The following is a 19,224-nucleotide window of genomic DNA, read 5'->3' as shown; positions in this document are numbered from 1 at the left end:
AGCTTTGCCTCCTCCTGGCAGAGGCCCTAGGAGATAAGAATGCACGGCAACATCATTAAAGAAATGGTTTGTGGGCAGACTGGTTGCAGAGAGGTCACGTAGGCTATCAGTCAGATGGACCAGCAAACAATGTTGGTCTGAGTAGTTGGTGACATGTATGCTCTGGGTTTGGCATTTACATGACAATTTGTCTCCTTATCAAAATTGCTTAGGTAAGAATGCTTCATTGCCTTCTCTTTGTAAAGACACATCAGCCTGCAGTAAAATGACCACCACAAGAATAAAGTACATGTGATGCTCATGTTATATAAATTAACAAATGTTTCCGTTAGAGAGTCACAACTTTGAAAGACCTTGGCCCTCTCCATAAAAGTTGTGTACAATGTGATTTTCAGGATAATTATTAAACAGGGGGTGACAGTCATCATGAAAGCAAGGTCATTAGCAATTGGAATGACTATAGGAGGCCAATTTTGGGTGCTTGCTTTATTTTAAAAGAAATGACTCTAGTTTGTAGTTAACTTTGCCAGCAGTGGGAAGCCGGCATGGGATCCAAGCCAGCCAGCAGAGAGAATGCCTGTCTCTGGGGGAAAAGGCTGTTGGGCAGTAGTCCCTATGATCAAAGATAATAGCATTGATTCAGAGTCCTTCTACTTCCATTTTCTGGGAGGCTATGTTTGAATGTCTTCATCTGATCATTTGAAAGGGAAATCATCTGCCTCAATCCAGAATACCTTTCAGTCTTCTTTAAAAGATAGAAGAAAAATTGTCCAGTAGAAAGTATGTTAATTTGAGGTAGATTATTTTTTTTAATAGGAAAAGAACATTAGGTGAAGAATTAGCCACATGAATTTAAGATTCCAGCTATGTGTGTGTGTGTGTGTGTGTGTGTGTGTGTGTGTGTGTGTGTATAAATATATGAAACATAAGCCTAGAGCATCATATAATATGTTTGCTTTTGTTACTGTCATGCTGTTATGCTCTGGCTCTGAGTAATGTGGCAAGAGAGTGTAAGTTAAGGCATGGTCTCCATAAAAATGAAGGCTTGCCTCTTAGGATCTCCCAGCTTTGTAACAGACCAATGAGCGTGGCTGAGTGTCTTAACCATAAAGCAGAAAAAACTTTGGGATGGGTGATAAATACCTAAATACCCAACAGGACATTGAGAAGAGGGCAAACACTAAAGCTAATCTTCCCCATTTCCTATATAATGTATTAAGATAGTTATTGGCAAGGAGTTTGAATACCTCTAGGCTGCAGTGTTTCTCCTGGTAGAAATTTGTGAGTCAATGATGAAGTCCACAATTGAGAAGGAAAAAGCTATCACCCTTTCACTGATTGCTGTTAGATTCTAAGATGGGCTCACGAGACTTTGCAAGCAATGAGTTTTTTTTTAACCCCCCTTCATTCCCACATCGAATCCTGATTAAGTGGGAAACTTTACCCCCAAGACTTATTTAAATTCAACAATATAAACAATATCATTACAACCTGATATATGTTTGAAGGGCTATGAACTGAATACTATAAATTATTTCAATGCAATGAAGATCATTTATGCCTACATACATGCACAGACACACAACATGCACACAGTAGTGCACATACACACACACAAACACACACACAACTGCTGTCTGTTTCTATTTTTGCCATGTCTATAGTCTCCCTCAGTGGTTCACACTGCATGGCACCCTTTTTTTCCATGAAATTTCTCAATATTTTATACTAAAACAAACACTGAAAAAAATAAAATTTAAATGAATAAATAAATAAAACAAATGCTATTTGAAGTGGAAGTTAGAGGATAGATAGAACTGTTGTATTCCACAGGCATTGCCCCCTGAAAGATTTACATTAGAAATGGGTTTTGTAAAAAATATATATATATAAAAAGAAAAGAAATGGGTTTTGTTTTGTTCCCTTTTTTAAAAGATTTTGTTTATTTGTTTGAGAGAGAGACCTTGGGCCAGAGAGAGAGCACAAGCAGGGGGAGTGGCAGAGGGAAAGGAAGAAGCAGATTCCCGGCTGAGCAGGCCCCCCACCACCCTTCCATGCAGAGCTTGATCCCGGAACTCCAGGATTCATGACCTGAGCCAAAACAGATGCTTAAGGGACTGAGCCATCCAGGTGCCCCTGTTGTGTTCATTTAAACCCCTCAAGGCTCTCTCAGGGTGACTCTGAGCTGTTCAGCAGGAAGTAGCAAACCTCAGTAAAGAGTGCCGCTGCCTAGGGCCAGGCTCAGGAGAGACCACAGTGAAGAAGGAAGTAGCTACCTGTGATTAACTTCCTCTAAACGAGGCCGACGGTGGCGAGCTGAACCAAGAGACAAAGCCTTGTTTTGTCCTCTGTGACCAAAGCCATGTAGCACACAAACCTGAAGGCAATGGGGAAATCGATCAGAAATGGAAGAGAAAAAATAAAATGACTTATCTAAATACCCTCTAACAATGAAGGATTAAATGCAGCACATGGTGAAGAACTTAGCAGGGAGAAAAAATTGGAATCAAGATAAGATGGAATCAAGAGGCATCATGAAAGCGGGTGGAAGTACACAGGAAACTGCTCCACTGGTTGCTCAAATTAGGCTTTGCAGATTCGAGCATGACATCATGTAGCTGTCTAAGACTTAACCACCAAGGTTTCAGTTACTCTGTATTCTCAACGGTACTTTTTGGATCATTTTTATCAAGATGGCTCAGATGCAGTGTCAATGAAACCCAAGTTTCTGTCCTCTGGTTTCTTAGGTTCAGTGAGGATATCATTTGCCCATCATACAGCCTATTCAAATATTGTGCAAATAGAATTAAACATTTTAAAGGTGACCTCATAGTGGTGCCTGGGTGGCGCAGTTGGCTAAGTGTCTGATTCTTGGTTCTGGCTCAGGTTGTGATCTCAGGGTTGTGAGATTGAGCCCTGCATCCAGCTCCATGCTCAGTGGGGAGTCTGCTTGAGATTCTCGCTCCCTCTGTCCTTCTCACACAGGCTTGATCTCTCTAAAATAAATAAATAAGTCTTGAAAAAATGACCTTATGATTTGTTGCCTTAGCTTATTGCTTCTGTTTTCTGTGTTTATATATCTGATTACTTGTCCACCACTATTTGTCTTCCAAATTTGTCTCTTTGGTTCTGCTTTCCCTCCTCAGAGCTATAATTGTTTTTCTCACTCATATCTCACTACTGGTTTTTCCCAGGATGGGAACTATAAGGCAATTTTCTGTCTCCTCCTACTAATTTCTTAGGTCCACTGCAACCAGTGGAAAGGACACTCAAAAGTCAAATACAGACCTCACATAAACCTTTTTTCTCAATACATTCATGATGTTAAACTTGTTTTTAAAAAGCTTAAGCCCAAAAGCCAACCTGTAATCCAGAATACAACTCTGTGGAGATGGTTTTCTAAAGATGTCGTCCCAAGACTCTCTGGTTGTTCAATCAAGCCCTTGTCACTAGCTCAGAAAGAGACCATGAGCCAGAGAATGCAGGTAGCCTCTAGACACTGACAGTGACCCCTGGTTGTCAGCAACACAGGGAACTGAATTCTATCAATAACCTGAATAAGCCTGGAACCAGGTTCTTCCCTAGCATCTTCAAAAAGGGACACAACCCTGCTGAAACCCATATGAAGCCCCAAGCAGAGAATCACATTGTACCACACTGTACCCAGATTTCTGATCCACAACAGCTATGAGATAACAAATGCATATTGATTTAAGCCACCACATGTGTGATAAGCTGTTCCAGGAGCAAGAGAAAATTAATGCAAACAGAACTTTCCTCAAGTATCTATCATCTTAGCATTCAAATTCTTATTTCTTCTAAAATATGGTTAATATTTCCCATCTTAACTAACTTCCAAGTATCAAGACTCTTATCTATTGAAAATTGCAAACTTATTTTCTCTGTCTGGGCACGATGGAGCCAGACTTGAAATAATATATATATATATATATGTATGTATATATATATACATATATATATATACACACACACACAAGTATTCATGTATTTTCTATGTATATGTATATGTATATATAGGTGAGTCCATACATAAATACAACCTATATAGACCTAATAAATACTCACCATATTCAATAAATGTTTATATATATATACATATAGGAATTATGTGCATATATGTAAAATACATATATTTTCCTCAATGCCAGGTACTAACACTTATTATTTTATGACAATCTTATAAGCTGTATACTTACCACTCTGTTGAATATATATAAAAAAACAGGCAGACAGAGGCCAAGTAACTTGCCAGAGATCATCTAATAGATGGCTGAAGAGAATTCAAATATAGATCTATCTAGATCCAAGACTGCAAGGTCCTTTTTTTTCATCTTGCTTATCTTTCATGATGAATCTTTTTGGACATTCTAGGTCCTACATCCATCTCTGCTCAGATGCCATGTAGCACCTTCCTTGAACTCCCCACCCAGTGCATCTGGATGCCCCACTTCCCTGGTCCTTTCCCCTCCTTTATCTCTGTGCCTTCTCAATGTCCTAAATGGCCTTCCATTTATCATATGTAAAAGAACTTCAAGACTGTTCTCAATGCTGTGCTACTCTGTTCTCCAAAAATTCAGTTTACTTCTAGACTTTTCAATTTTAACTCTTCTGGTGACTCTCCGCTTCAAATCTCCAGCACTGAGTCTTTCATGAGTTCCAAGCACACATACAACAACATTGCTGGACATCTCTGTTTTCCTGTCTCCTTCACCCAAACTTCAACATGTCTACATCAGCACTGGTAAGAAAAGAAGTCCTCTGTCTTTACTACCCTACATCCCTCGGTCATATTATCCATCTCCTTGATGGCAAACTCAGAAACCTGCTGGCAACTTTGAACCTCCCTTCTGGTTAAAAGCTTGGGCTCTGGAACTGGACTGACTTGTCTGAAATCCCATCTGTGTTACTTACTTTCTTCAGACTTTGGACAAATGGCTTAACTTCCCAGGGCCCAAATATCTTCCTCTGTAAAACTGTGGTGGTGATAACAATAATAATAATACCTAGCTCACAGTGTCACAGGTTTAAGGAGGGTGTTATAAACTTGGGTCAGCATCCAGCACCCAGTACTTGGTCAGTAAGGATCAACTACCATTGATTTTCCATTTAATTGTCAGGTCTCATTTATAATCCCAGTGAAATATAAGATTATGTTTGTGTTGCCATGTTTTCTACCCTCCACCATTCTACGTTACTATCTGGGTTAATATTGCTGCCAAATGAATCTTCCAAAGGCACTATTTTAATTGTAATTCAAAAATCTTCATGTTTTTCATGCCTTTCAGGATACAATAGAAACCTCCTTGTCTTGGCATTCAAAGCCTTCCATGAACTGGCCCTTGGCTTCTATTTTCAGTTGTTTCTACCACTCCTCTTTTTCTCAACCATGGTATAGACAGGACAGACTTCCTACTATTTCTTAAACACTCTATTTTGACCTGCTTCTTAGCTTTTGTAATAAGCAGTCATTATGCTTTCTACCTACTAGACAATATGTTGAAAATTTTAAGTGCCATCTCATTTATTTCCACAAAAACTCTGAGGTGACTACTGTGCTATCCTTAGTTTATGAAGGATGAGCAAACTGAGCTGAAAATATACAGTGAGGAAGAAATGGACCCAGGGTTTGAATCCAAGCTGATTCCAGATCCCATGATTTTAACCATTCTATCTTATGTCTTCATCATGCTACATTCCTCTTTCCTGGAGCATTCTTTACCTTTCTCCCACCTATTTAACTCCTACCTATTAATCAAAGTCTGCCTTAGGCTCTGTCTTTACTATAAAGCTTTCCTAGATTCCGTCAACTCTAGTGAACTCCTTTGTCAGGAGCAAGCTTCTTAAGGCTAGCTTCATATCTCACTAAGCCAGCAATGTCTTGACTATAGTGCCTAATAAATTCTAGATGTATTGGTACCAGATCTCTACTAATGAGCTTGACAATGACTCCTGGTGATTGAGCCAACCAATTTCTAATTTCTGTTTATCTCTATTCTTGCCCATTGTCCTAGGTAGGTTTTTGTTTTTTTTATTTCTAACACATTTATGAACTTAAGCAAGAAAGGAATTTATTGGGATGGTATGGAGTATTACAGAATGCTGGAGAAACAAACTTGGTCTGAAATCAAGGAAGGCACAGCCCAGTGGAGGTCCCCAGTGGAGCCGTCCCATGCAACAGCATACTCCATGCTACAGGATTTCCTCCTCCTTTGCAGTCACCCCAAGTTATGCCTATCGGACATCCCCATATGTGGCCTGGAAATGTCTTGTTCTGCCAGTATTTAAGAGAGCTGCAGTCAACAGCTAAGCAAGGGGACAGATGAGTCATTCTCACTTTGCAGAAGTCAAGGAGTGGGAGGGACTCCAGGATAAAGAACTGTGGTGCCTAAAGAGGAATAGAGGAGAGACTAGATGCAAATTTTAGAAAGAGAGGAAGTCACACAAGAATTGCTCAATATTACTAAATGCTTTATTACAAGACAAATTACTATCTCCTAAAATCACAAGTTGGGGATTTAGGCTACCATGGATAAGAAGGTCCATGGAGGGGTGCCTGGGTGGCTCAGTGGGTTAAAGCCTCTGCCTTCGGCTCAGGTCATGGTCTCAGGGTCCTAGGATCGAGTCCCGCATCGGGCTCTCTGCTCGGCAGGGAGCCTGCTTCCTCCTCTCTCTCTGCCTGCCTTTCTGCCTACTTGTGATCTCTGTCTATCAAATAAATAAATAAAATCTTAAAAAAGAAAGAAAGAAAGAAAGAAGGTCCATGGAAGGACTTCAGAGATTTGAGACCTCCAACCATGCATGCACATTTTCTGAATACTAACATCTTTCTGGGAGTGAGTCTGCAGATTTTATTGGATTCTCAAATGGGTCCATAATCTAAAAATGGTTGCAAAACACTATTTTCAGCTCTTAAAATAGAAGCATAATCTTACAGGAAATCAGGTGACCAGAGGCAGACTCTGATAATGTCTTAAAAGAAACAAGTTAAATCTGAAAATTCTGCATGTGTCTGCTCATCTAACAGATGCCAAAGAATTACTTAGAGGGTAAAATCTTTTCAGAGCTGGAGACATATATTGCTAAATATTCAGTGACCATGGAACAAAAGGGCTTCTGCTGTGTGGAATCCTTGTTTGCCCAAGGTAATTTTAAAATGATGATACAATTTACCTCCCCACTTCTTATTTTTATAGTATCTTGTTATTTTTCTCATAGTTCCTGAAAGATGCTTCCTCAGTGTCCACACTTTGACAAGGAATAATCACTATCTCTTTCTCCGTCTTACACAAATCACTGCCTGACAAGGTAGAGATAGATGATGAGTGCCTCAAGTCTGGGGTGTATGGAGGTGCTTCAACTAAGTCTGGTTATTACTGGGGCAGAGGGAATGGCCTGTGTTAGTAAACAACAACTGTGATGAAGGGGGAGGCTTATTAAATAAGCAAATGACATCTACTTGGTCCATTGTAGTTTGGATGAGCTGGTTAAGTGAGAGTTTTCCTGAAGATCATCACCTTCAGTACAGAATCCAGAATTGTGTTTTCAAAAGTGACTTCTCAGAAAGGCCTTCCTGAGAAGGCCTTTTCTTTTCTTTTCTTTTCTTTTCTCAGAAAAAAAAATGTCTTATTCTATTTTCTCTATGGCCAAAAAATTTTTTTAAAAATAAATAAAGTGTTGGGGGAGAAGGCCACAGTTTTAAACTGATGGTCAAAGGAGGCTTTCTGAGGAATAGACACTTGCTGGAAGGAAGTTAAGGGAAAGCCACAGGATATCTAGGAGCACTCACTTCTGGGTTGTGCATTGCATCATTCAAGGCAGCCACCGTGCACCTGCACCATTAAATGTGTTGAGCAAAGGAATGAGAAGACAGGGCTCTGAAACAAAAGTCTCCACAAAAACCACACTGTATTTGCTCATAGTCCCACATTGCCCTAACACTCCCTCTTTCTGGCTTTAGCTTAATCCTTCTTCCAGCTAGGGCATGAGCAAACTGTGTGAGCTAGTTAACAGCCTGGTTATTTTTCTTTCTTTCTTTTTTATTTTATTTTATTTTATTTATTTATTTGACAGACAGAGATCACAAGTAGGCAGAGAGGCAGGCAGAGAGAGAGGGAGGAGGAAGCAGGCTCCCTGCAGAGCAGAGAGCCCGATGTGGGGCTCGATGTGGGGCTCGATCCCAGGACCCTGGGATCATGACCTGAGCCGAAGGCAGAGGCTTTAACCCACTGAGCCACCCAGGCGCCCCTATTTTTCTTTCTTAAAGGTCAAAACTCACAGCTTATTGAGAACTCTTTGCAAAGAAATTGCTCTCCTGGTTAAGTGTCTTGTCTATATCCACAATGTACCCATACTGTGCTTTATACAGGGGTGCCTTTGACAAATATCTTTTTTTTTTAAGACTTTATTTATTTGTCAGAGAGAGAGAGAGGGAGAGCACAAGCAGGCAGAGCAGCAGGCAGAGGCAGAGAGAGAAGCAGGCTCCCCACTGAGCAAGGAGCCCAATGCAGGACTCGATCCCAGGACCCTGGGATCATGACCTGAGCCGAAGGCAGCGGCTTAACCAACTGAGCCACCCAGGCGCCCCTTTGACAAATATCTTAAGAACTGACCCTACCTAATATAAAAATGGGTATAATTACTCTCTTCATAGTACTCCTTCTTTAGGACTTCCATCCTAGGAAGTTGGCAGGGCTTTCTTCTATCTTGGGGTCATAGAGATCAGTCCTCAGGGGAAATACTCCTTCAATCATCTCCGTAACCCAAATAGTGCTTCGTGGACAATCAGTGGTTCTTTTAGCACCTTCATCAAACTGGTGCGCAGCGCTAATGACTAGGTCCATCCTCCAGGTGAAGAAACAAAATCTTCAACTAAACAGCCATCTCACACAGTCTTTTTTGAATCAATCTTTCAAATGTTTCATCTTATCAGTGAATTCCTAGTCCTGTGGTCTTCAAATATTTCTTATCTCGTACACTTAGTAGAAAAAGCTTGACCACACTCCCATAGTCTATGTTTATTTATACAAATTAATACAGTTCTTATCAATAACTAATATTTCAAAACACAATATACATAGGGGACTAGGTTCACTGTTAAGCATAATAAATTTAAGTCCCTCATTCATTTTTTTTTAAGATTTTATTTATTTGTTAGAGAGAGAGAGCACGTGGGAGCAGAGGCAGACAGAGTGTCAGGCAGAGGCAGAGGGAGAAGCAGGCTCCCTGCCAAGCAAGTAGCCCGATGTGGGACTCGATCCCAGGACCCTGGGATCATGACCTGAGCCGAAGGCAGCAGCTCAACCAACTGTTGAGCTCAACTCAACAATCTTTTTAATAAAGATTTTATTTATTTATCTGAAAGAGAGAGAGAGAGACAGCGAGAGGGCATGAAAAGGTATAGAAGTGATGGCAGAGGGAATGGGAGAAGAGGAAGAGGGAGGGGAGCCTCCCACCAAGCAGGGAGCCTGACACGGGGCTCCATCCCAAGACCCTGAAATCATGACCTGAGCTGAAGGGAAGTGCTTAACTGACTGAGTCACCTAGGCACTCCAGTCCCTCATGTTTTCTTACATTAAACTTAATAGTTGTATACTGAGAAACTTCTGGATGCCAAGCACTGTTCTCATCACAGAAGACATGGTACATGAAACTGACAAAATTTCCACTCTTATGGAGCATAGAGTCGAGTGAAGGAAGACAAACCATGAGTAACATAAATAAGTAAAATGTCTAGTAGTGTCACATTCTAGAAAGTGTCATGGAGAAGAATAAAACAGGAAGGAGAATTCAGGTAGGTTTGAAATGAGAGTTGTAGTTCTAAATAGCCCCCCAGAAAAAGTGAGTACAGATTAGGGAATTAACTATTTGACTGTTTGTAACAATTTGGCATAGGGAATCAAGGTGTCCATGTCAATATTATATATATATATATATATATATATATATATATATATATATATATATCAGTAGAGTACAATTTATTTAGATAACCAATACGAATGAAATTCTAATTTCTTCTTGTGCCCTAAGTGACCATCTTGGAAGACCACTAACTGAATCTACACTCATATGAGCAATTGCTTGAAACAGACTCCTCAGATCCCAGGTATATTATGACAGCTTCTCTTTGGGATCCACTCAGGATGGTGAAGTCTGGTAGCTGTTTCAGTGGCAGACATGGAGCCCTATAGTAAATCAGCTCTTTAATTCAGTCTTGACTTGGTTCCATGGGTGATTTTACATCCCATGATTTATTTACTTATGAGCTAAATAAATGTCCAGATAAATGACTTAAATGTCCAAAGCCATTTTGTGTTTTTGTCATACTCTAAAGCAGGTGACTAGGGAGAATACGCGCACAGAAGCATATCAGAACAGCTAGTAGTGACAGGAAGCGGTAACTTGTTGGTTTTCTTTTCCTTTCTGTTGAGTTATGGTAATATAGCATGAGCATTTCCCTTTTCACCAGAGAAGGATTTGTTCAGCCTGGTGAAGCTTCAGAAGGAAGGTGTTCTATGAAATTTGTATTTTTTAAATATTTTGCGACTCAAATAACAGGATACAATGAGCTTCAGAGGAAAGGTTTTTAAACGGGAGGCCAGTGAATTTTGGAAGAAGAGAAGAACAGTGAGGAGAATAAATCAAGAAGAAATCCACAGATTAGGCTCTGTAGGTATCCAAATGTCAATGTTTGTTTCTAATCTTTTCTTCAATACTTAAAAAACAGAGAGAGATTAGCCGTGGGTGGTGTTCTAACATAGGTGCTGGGCAAGGTCCTAGATGGAACAGAATATTCTATTTGGCTCATAAACATCCTCTTTTATTTACATCATTGTTTTTGAATTACATAATCTTTATTTTAAAATGTATTGAGAGAGAATTTAAAAAGTTAAACTATTACTAGAATATTACTAGACTATTTTCATTTTTAAAGAAAGCTTACAATCACCTCAATTATGACCTCAATTGATGACTTGTATGTAACTGTAGGTTTTTTTCTTAAATTACTGCTCTATTTTGATCATGTATCACTTGTTTGTTTTAAAATTCTTCAAAAGAATGATCTACATTATGAAAGTGTACATAAATATTTGATTAAATGAGCCAAGTAAAAAAGTGAAAAATAGTAAGTTTTAAAGGTTAAAAAGATTTGGTTTCTTCATGGTTAAAAATGTTTCTGCTTTATTATTGTTGCAAACAAAATGAGTGCTCTGGAAATATGTACTTATTCTAGAATTCTAGACATCTATGTACAGGAACTACCGTGGCTGAATATCAGGGCCTCTTGCTGGGGTACATCAGTGACTCGCACGTAACGTGGAAGGTCCATGTTATATGGTAAATGGCTGTCACCACATCATCAGGCCACTCTTCTTACAGGAATGTTCATTTTACTGAGCGGTTCAGGGTTTGCTTGCTTTCTTCAGGGCAGGGGTTCTCAGCCTCAGCACTATTGCCATTTTGGATCCAAGCTATCCTGGGCCAGGCTGTCCTGGCCATTGTGAGATGTTTAACAACATCCCTGGCCTCTGTGCACTACATGCAAACCCTCACTCCTGGTTGTGACAATCAAAAATGTCTTCAAATGTTGTCAAATGGCCCCTGGAATAGGGAAGGTAATTGCCCTGGTTGAGAACCCCTGCTCTAGGGGTAGAGAATCTTCTTGTTCATATAAGCATCCTTAATCTAGAAATAGAGTAGCTTTTTAAAAATTACATATATAATAATGATTATTTATGGTCATTTATTGAATATGAATAATCAAATTAATGAATAGTCACTCAGCCCCTGATAGGCCAAAGTCAGGTACAAGAATATTCTGTCTTGAGTGATAGTAATTCTGTTTACACTGACAATGTATTTGATGGTTATTTAACGTGAAAAGAATTTATCAGAGGTCTGGCTCACAGGACTGGTGGCGTGTTGTTATTGGTCGGTTTCTGTCTCAGTATCTCGGTGGTGTATGTCTCCCATTGGGAAGCACAGCCAAATGAGCCCTTCAGCCTTGTTCCCATATCACTGCACCCAGCATTTCATAAATGGAATACACAGAGTCCTAAAACCAACCTCTTGGTCCGGATGTGTCCACTGTGGATCCCTACTTGTGTCTTGTCTACTGACTTGCAAGCCCCTCATCCACTATTTACTATGAGCCTGTTAAAGAGGATAAGTGCTTGAAATGCTTGGTTGGTTTGGGATGATTACCCTTTAGAACAGTCAAAAAATATATAATTTCCCAGTTGCCTTTAGAAGTTCTGTGGGTGACGTTACTGTGAGATTGACTTCTAGTGACCACTAAGAGAGAAACAGGCAGGAGAAAATCTGCCTATCTCAAAGGGACCACACATACAGCCTGGCAATAGGACAGTCCCCAATGTCGCACCATATAATGAAGCTAATCATTCTAGGAATTATCTTAATTGAATTTGAAGGTATTGCTACTGAGCACTATGGGAAATGCAGCCAGTAAAGAGGGAGTTTTCCCACAGCATTCAGTAGCTATGCATTCACATTTAATTAAGATCATTCATACTGTGATTAGCTTTCTTCTGTGGAAGGCACTGGGGACTTTCTGCCACTGCGGCCTGCCTTGTTCTTCCTGAGATAGGCGTATCTTCTTTCCCAGGTCGTCTCTTCTGTAGAGCAGGGAATTGCTCAATCCATCCGAAGTATTATACAGAGATGTGGGTTTTATTTTTGGAAAACAGAATCCAAAGAAGTGAAACACATCATTAAAATGCCGGGGGGTCATTCTATCTGACTGTCTCACCTTCCCTCTGTATGCCCTTGGGCCGATTACTGAAAGCACTCTGAACCTTAGTTTACTCTTCCATAAAAGTATTCACAGCAATACCAGTCTGTCTTAAGATGGTTTATTGGAATTCAGTTCGATCATGGTCACCACGAAGATGATTGGCGGGGGGGTAACAAATGTTATGTTGTGTTAGTAAAACCAAGTAAAGTGTTTCCATTTCCAAGGGCAAGGGAGGAGGGATGTAATTGTAGTGGCGTTGGCTTCTCAGTGATGGTGACTGAAGCCACTGGACTGTAGAGGTGACGCCTTCCTCCTGGGAACCTTGCAAAAAACTGGAGTGACAGAGTCACTCAGGAGACAAAATTCTGAACTGCATCAAGATGGCACTCAGGGGGTCCCAGATGGCTCTATGTGTTAATGAGGTTGCCTTAGAAATGACTAGTGGCTTTTTACCCACACCTTATCCAAAGTACCCAAAGCCAGACTCTACTTTCCATAGCACTATTATCTAAGCTTCCCAAAACTAAACCAATATCTCTAGGCAAGCTTCAGAGATGACTTGATAGGAGATAAGGAAGAAGCAATTCAAATGACAAAATACCCAACACATGAGGACAAGGCTTAAGGTTATATCAGGGAATATAAAATACTTTCTTTTGAATTTTGGGGTATACGCATAGCATAGTGAAAGGAGAGAAGATGATTGTGGTAGATAATTATGATGGATTATCTGTTTTGTTGTGATCATGTGCATTTTGAATTCGAAAAATCAGTTATTGTTTTAAGGCAAATTTAGAAATGGTTTCATTCCACAGTAATCTGGAATGCTTAACTAGAACACAGTGATTTCCTAAAAGGCATACAACCCAAACTTGATACTCTCGTGACACAAAGACCTACCATTTTGTTTATTTCATTTCCTTCAGATGCTGTTTGAAGCTGTTTATTTAATTCTGTTGGAATTTTTTTTTAATTTATATATTTGACAGACAGATCACAAGTAGGCAGAGAGGCAGGCAGAGAGAGAGTGGAGGAAGCAGGCCCCCCTGCTTAGCAGAGAGCCCGATGCAGGGCTTGATCCCAGGACCACTGATCCCAGGATCATGACCTGAGCTGAAGGCAGAGGCTTTAACCCACTGAGCCACCCAGGCTCAGTGCCCCTCTGTTGGAATTTTTCATTGTTTTGGAATTTTATCAATCCAATTTTTAAGGGTACTATCTAGAAAGCCCTTGATATATTTTAATCCACCTGTCACAGTTGATATACTGTAGGAGAGAGCAACTGCATCATAAGAGAAATTCAAGGAAAATGAAACTTACTTGTTAGATCATCAAGTAGAATTACTTCTCTTAATCTGTGGAGTGTGTATGGTACTCTATGGTTGTTTTTTTTAAAAAACTGCTTGTCTATTTTTATTTTTTTTTTTTAACCAATCATCGGTATGATCTCTAGTGCATAGGAAGTCAGTAAAAAAATAGTTTCCTCCCTAAGTTGCATGTCCTGATTTGGAAAGATTAAATACACGATCAAGTTGAATTATTATATCAATTATCTGTACGATCAAGAAAAAGATGCAAAATGCACCTAAATAAATGTAAGTTGTTATTTTTAAGTTGCTACTGGCTTGTGGACCATTAATCTGCAGGATTTGAAAGTATTTGGAAAACTTTGTATACACGTGAAAATTCTTGCTCTGGTCTTTCATAATAACCTTTTAGCCCTTTAGTAGAAAAGTGAAAACTATAGAAAGAAAATCTAATAACATCTTTAACATACCTCTCACACACATCATTTTATAAAATATGTTGTGCTATTGTCTTTTAAGTCCATTTTTAATCTATTCTTTGACGTTTGTGGACAGCCTTTCTCCCTAGTTATCTATGCTACCTTCTTACTGTTACCCCTCATTTATACAAACATTCACAATTACTTATTTGAGCTATTTCATAATGAGCCAGTTAGCTGAAAGGAAGCACAGGTAAGGGTCTCAGTATTAGGGGTGCAGATAGCAATGAAACGGGACCAGATTCCAGGTTCAAACAATGGAAAGCAGTGCTGAGAGCTATAAATAGATGATTGGAGAAAGCAAAGAAACTGAAGTAATGGGGGTGGGGTGGAATCTGAATTCAATCTTACCATGTAAATAGAGAAGTGTAAATTAAAACTTGATCTGACCCAGGAATCTAGGCAGAGGACTCTGAGGGTAGCAAGAAGGAGCAGCCAGCTCATATGCCAGGTAGATGCAGAGACGACGCTTTTAAATGGACCCAAGAGAGGTGCTTGCGACTTAAGCAAAAGTGAGCTTACTCTCCTCAAGACCAACTGCCAAAAGGAGGAGAGGCGTTAAGCCAGGAGGGAAGCAAGTTGGAGGAGAACTGCCAATGTGGCAGAGTCAACTTCATGATGATGCCCTTTATTACATCTGAGCAGGAGGTGGACCGACTGTCAGGGAGGGCCATGCACAACATACGGGAAGTAATGCCACTATCCTAATAGCTCTTCTTCTTTCCCAGATGGTGGTAATGGCACAAATCTTCGTGAATGTAGAGATTCCCCAATTAGTGGCAATTTCCGTTGTGGATTTTGACACATTCATTAGCTAGCATTCAATGTACATTTCCTTAATATACCTTTTATTTCCTTTTCTTCATCCTCCTTACTCACTTAGAAATATTATTTGGTCCTCTTTCGACCACTGCCTTCCATGAGGTGCCCAGGGACCTCACACCAGCCTCCAGAAGTCTTTCACTGCAGAAGCTCTCAAAGGGAACAGAATTTGTACTCAAAACGATGGCTGTGTTTCAGCAGCTTCCCTGCAGTGGCAGGGCATGCGGGGGAGGGGGGGAAAGTTTTCTGTTTTCTATTCCTGCAACGCTATGACCTTGGCTGGTAGAGTGGGGAGGACCATAGGTCTTTCACACTAAGCTGGGTTGAGATATCAGTTCCTGAGGAAGTCCCCAGAATCCACATTTCTGGATCTATAAAATAAAGCAATAATGATCTCTTCTATGTTTCATAAGGATACTCAGTGAGAGAAAGTGTTACCTACTTATCATGGTCCTGGGTGAGTCTGATAATTAAAAGGATCCTGCTTAGGTGATGGTCCAAGGCATGTGATCCTAGCAAGGTCCATTCAATACTTTCCACCAGCATCCTGAATCTTGAGCAGAAAGAGGCCAGATTCCCACACAACTGTCCATTAGTTGCACACTGAGACTCACCAAGACCTGCTCTACTGGGGGTGGGGAGAGAAGTCTACAGAGGCAAATAAACTGCTAGTACAAAAAGAAAGCAGGGTGGATGTTGCCTGGGCCAAAAAAAAACAACAGATGCCCAGACTACACATTCAATCTCAAGTAACCAAAAGTAAGAAAGGAAATAAAAGAAGGAACTAACTGTCATTATGGAGAGATTTACTGAACACAAAGGACACATGTTGTTGACAGAACTACTTACATTTTTATGTGTGTGGCATGTATGTGTTTATGTATATATATATTTGCACACACACACATACACACACACTCCTCACACTCATCCTGAAAGTTCATTGGTGTGATGGTTAACATATTAAAATAGTGTTAGAGGTTAAGCCAGTGGCAGCTTTCATCACAGATTTCATATAAATTAATCTAAATTTCCCAGCAGTTGGCTCTGAGACATTACTTTGTCTGCTATCAGGCAGACTTGTAATTGGGTTGTGATGTATTTTTAATGATATTTATTATCTTTCAAGTGTTTCTAGAAAACCGAATTAGACATATAATTAAATTCGATTCAGATCTTCTTGGACATTTTCTACTTCTTTATAAGCACCAGTGTTAGATGCAGAAGCAACTACTCTTATTTTCTTAACCATCATTTGCTACACGGAAGTGTGAGAATTTTGTTGTGCTGCTAAAAGGTATATATTGTCAAATTTCCTTATTAAAGAAAATAAGACTGAAAAGGTCAGTTTGAAAGTACACCTTCTATCAGAGATTCTAAAAAGCTCATTGGCGTGCTTAGTTTTCCCAATGACTTTAAGGGTTAACAAAATGGAATGTTCTGATTTTTCTAACTATAATGTTTGTGTTGAATGTGATGACTTTATCTTTCTTTATATTTGTAAAGGGCTTTATAATTTACCAACTTTAACCTGCTTCATTTCACTGAAATGGACTAAGACATTTTAAATGTTACTACTGGTTGATTTCTTCTGAGATCTATGTCCGTTTTTGTTACCAAGGGAACCATTTCCAAATTCAGCTTAATCTGAGCCTGCCCAGCTGTACAGTTCTTAACTTTGATTTAGCTAGTGTTTTTCCATTCTCATGAAACTGTGTACTTCAAGACAGAGAGAAGGTTAAAAGGTCAGCATGAGATGGCTTATTCCTTACTTAATCATTTCCTTTTTGGTAAGGAAAGCTAGTCTTGTTTTCTGAAGCTCAAACATTTGATAGGTTGTCCAGTAAAACTCCCTTTGATGAAAGGCTGAATTAATCTGTCACACAACCACTGGCTGACAGCTGTGGACATGGATACAGCTGTGTGGACTCTCCAATTTTCTCATTTATTTTAAACACAGATAGTGTGGAACTTGGTTCCGTTCCAATTGCACTAAGGCCAAAGGGTCCTGGATTGAGTTAAGGTCTCAAGAATCCATGTGTCATTTGTATTTTTATTTCCTCTAAGAAATTCAATCAGTTATCTTGATAATGCTTAAATTAGTTAACAGCTGTGTTGTTTCAGATTTGTTTTAGATATCTTGAGATTGGAATTCTTTTTAGGGTTTCTCTAAAAACCCTGTGGATCTTCATTGTTAGCTTTTTGCTTGTCTGTATGCCAAGATGTGAAGAGGATGTTTAAATAATTGGAAAGTCATGCCTTGATAGAGTCTACTGTATTGTCTTGAAGTAAATATCAACTTTTATTTGTTTGTTCTCCTGGATTACTAGTCAAAATGAATGGTTTTGTAAACTGAAAAAGGCACTCAGATGTAAATTAATTCTGTCATGAATATTCAAATAAGAATAAATGTACAGATATCTGGAAAGGACAAGGCTGATTGAGGAAGACTGAGAAAGTCTCAACTAGCATAACAGAGGGTTTGAATGTTACAGAAAGAATATAAAAGTTCTCAAAGGCAGGGTGGACAATCTTTTTTTATAATAGTGTTCCCTGAAAAGATCAGATTTTTTGAAAAGGAGGACCAAAGGAATAGTACTAGTTCAGATCAACAAACTAGAGTGACCCTCACCCCAGTGGTGAGTAACCAAGGCTTAGCTCCGTAATTGTACTTAAAATTTAGAATACAAATATGTGGACTCCCAAAATGAAGAATTTACTGTTGCAGTGGTTCTCCATTCTTCATCCCACCCAACCACTTTCCCTGATTAGTCCTTAGCGATCCTATTTACTCAGAGTGCCAACAAGCTTGACCTACATGAATATAGCTTAGAGCTACAGAAAGAAATTCTATATCTACAACCTGATTGTACTCTAGGTATTTATATTCACAAAGCCAATGAGTTTAATACTAAACTAATTTTAATTCAATAATTTTTAATCCAGAAGTATAAATAACTGAAAATATTTTCTCAGCTATCTCTCAAGGAAAGTAAAAGGTAGAATTTCAAAGTCACCTTCATGTGTTGATATATGTGATTTAGGTAGATTTCCTTTTTTTTTTTAAGATTTTATTTATTTATTTGACAGAGATCACAAGTAGGCAGAGAGGCAGGCAGTGAGAGAGAGAGAGGAGGAAGCAGGCTCCCTGCCAAGCAGAGAGCCCGATGCAGGACTTGATCCCAGGACCCTGAGATCATGACGAGAGCTAAAGGCTGAAGCTTTAACCCACTGAGCCACCGAGGCGCCCCCCTTTCTTTTTCCTTTGAGGGGTAGAGCAGCCAGACTTCAAGAGATTCACAGAAAAGACATTGCCCTTTTTTTTTTTTTAAAAAAATGTCAGTGTTTTCCTTATGTTACTACTTCTTTTGCTTCCACAGAATCACTAGAAATTAAGAGCTTTTTTTAAAGGAAATTTAGATAATAAATATAGAAACATGTACCACAGTTTCTCGTACATGAAGACAAATTTAGTGTAATGAGTTTAACTGGTTGGTTGGTTTGACTTGTTTTTTTGTTATATGCTTTTGACTAAAACTTGTGGGGTAATTTTCAGTCCTTTTCAGTAAAGACAAATCTCTATATTTGTCTGGCATTTAGTGGTTCACTTACTCCCCCCATCCCCATACTTCATCTCCCTGATCCTTGTAATAACACTGCTGCAAACAGGAAGTTGCCCTTTGACTCATTTAAATCAACCTCACTCAAGCACAACTTAAATACCTTGTCCCAGTTACATAGCTGGTAGGTAAAACACTGTGACCCTCCAACTAGAGATTCTGACTTCTATTCTTTTGCACAATGACCAATGCACAGAGATGTTTAAGTAACTTAGCAGATG

At 39.4% G+C, this 19,224-nt stretch overlaps 1 protein-coding gene and 1 long non-coding RNA gene across 13 annotated transcripts in view; one reads left to right on the top strand and one right to left on the bottom strand.

Moving 5' to 3' along the window:
- The window catches only part of DOCK10 (dedicator of cytokinesis 10), a 290,337-nt gene that overhangs the window by 92,444 nt on the left and 178,669 nt on the right, over positions 1-19,224 (top strand). Inside the window, exon 1 of one of the 12 annotated variants that reach the window (XM_047721141.1) lies at positions 10,468-10,689. The exons of 10 other annotated variants lie outside the window; for them this stretch is intronic. In XM_047721141.1, the coding sequence (XP_047577097.1) occupies positions 10,585-10,689 (105 nt within the window). In that variant the 5' untranslated portion in view covers positions 10,468-10,584. Of the gene's footprint in view, positions 1-10,467; positions 10,690-19,224 lie in introns of those variants that run through there. One more of the 12 variants, XM_047721143.1, reaches the window with a different exon arrangement.
- On the bottom strand, positions 12,880-14,131 carry LOC125095138 (uncharacterized). Its single transcript, XR_007125802.1, has 2 exons — positions 14,096-14,131; positions 12,880-13,182 (listed from the first exon to the last, which is right to left on the bottom strand). It is a non-coding gene; the product is annotated as an uncharacterized LOC125095138 (long non-coding RNA).

Source organism: Lutra lutra, chromosome 3 (genome assembly GCF_902655055.1).
Source record: "Lutra lutra chromosome 3, mLutLut1.2, whole genome shotgun sequence".
NCBI classification, from domain to species: Eukaryota; Metazoa; Chordata; class Mammalia; order Carnivora; family Mustelidae; genus Lutra; species Lutra lutra.
This window is presented reverse-complemented; position numbering and strand designations above follow the sequence as displayed.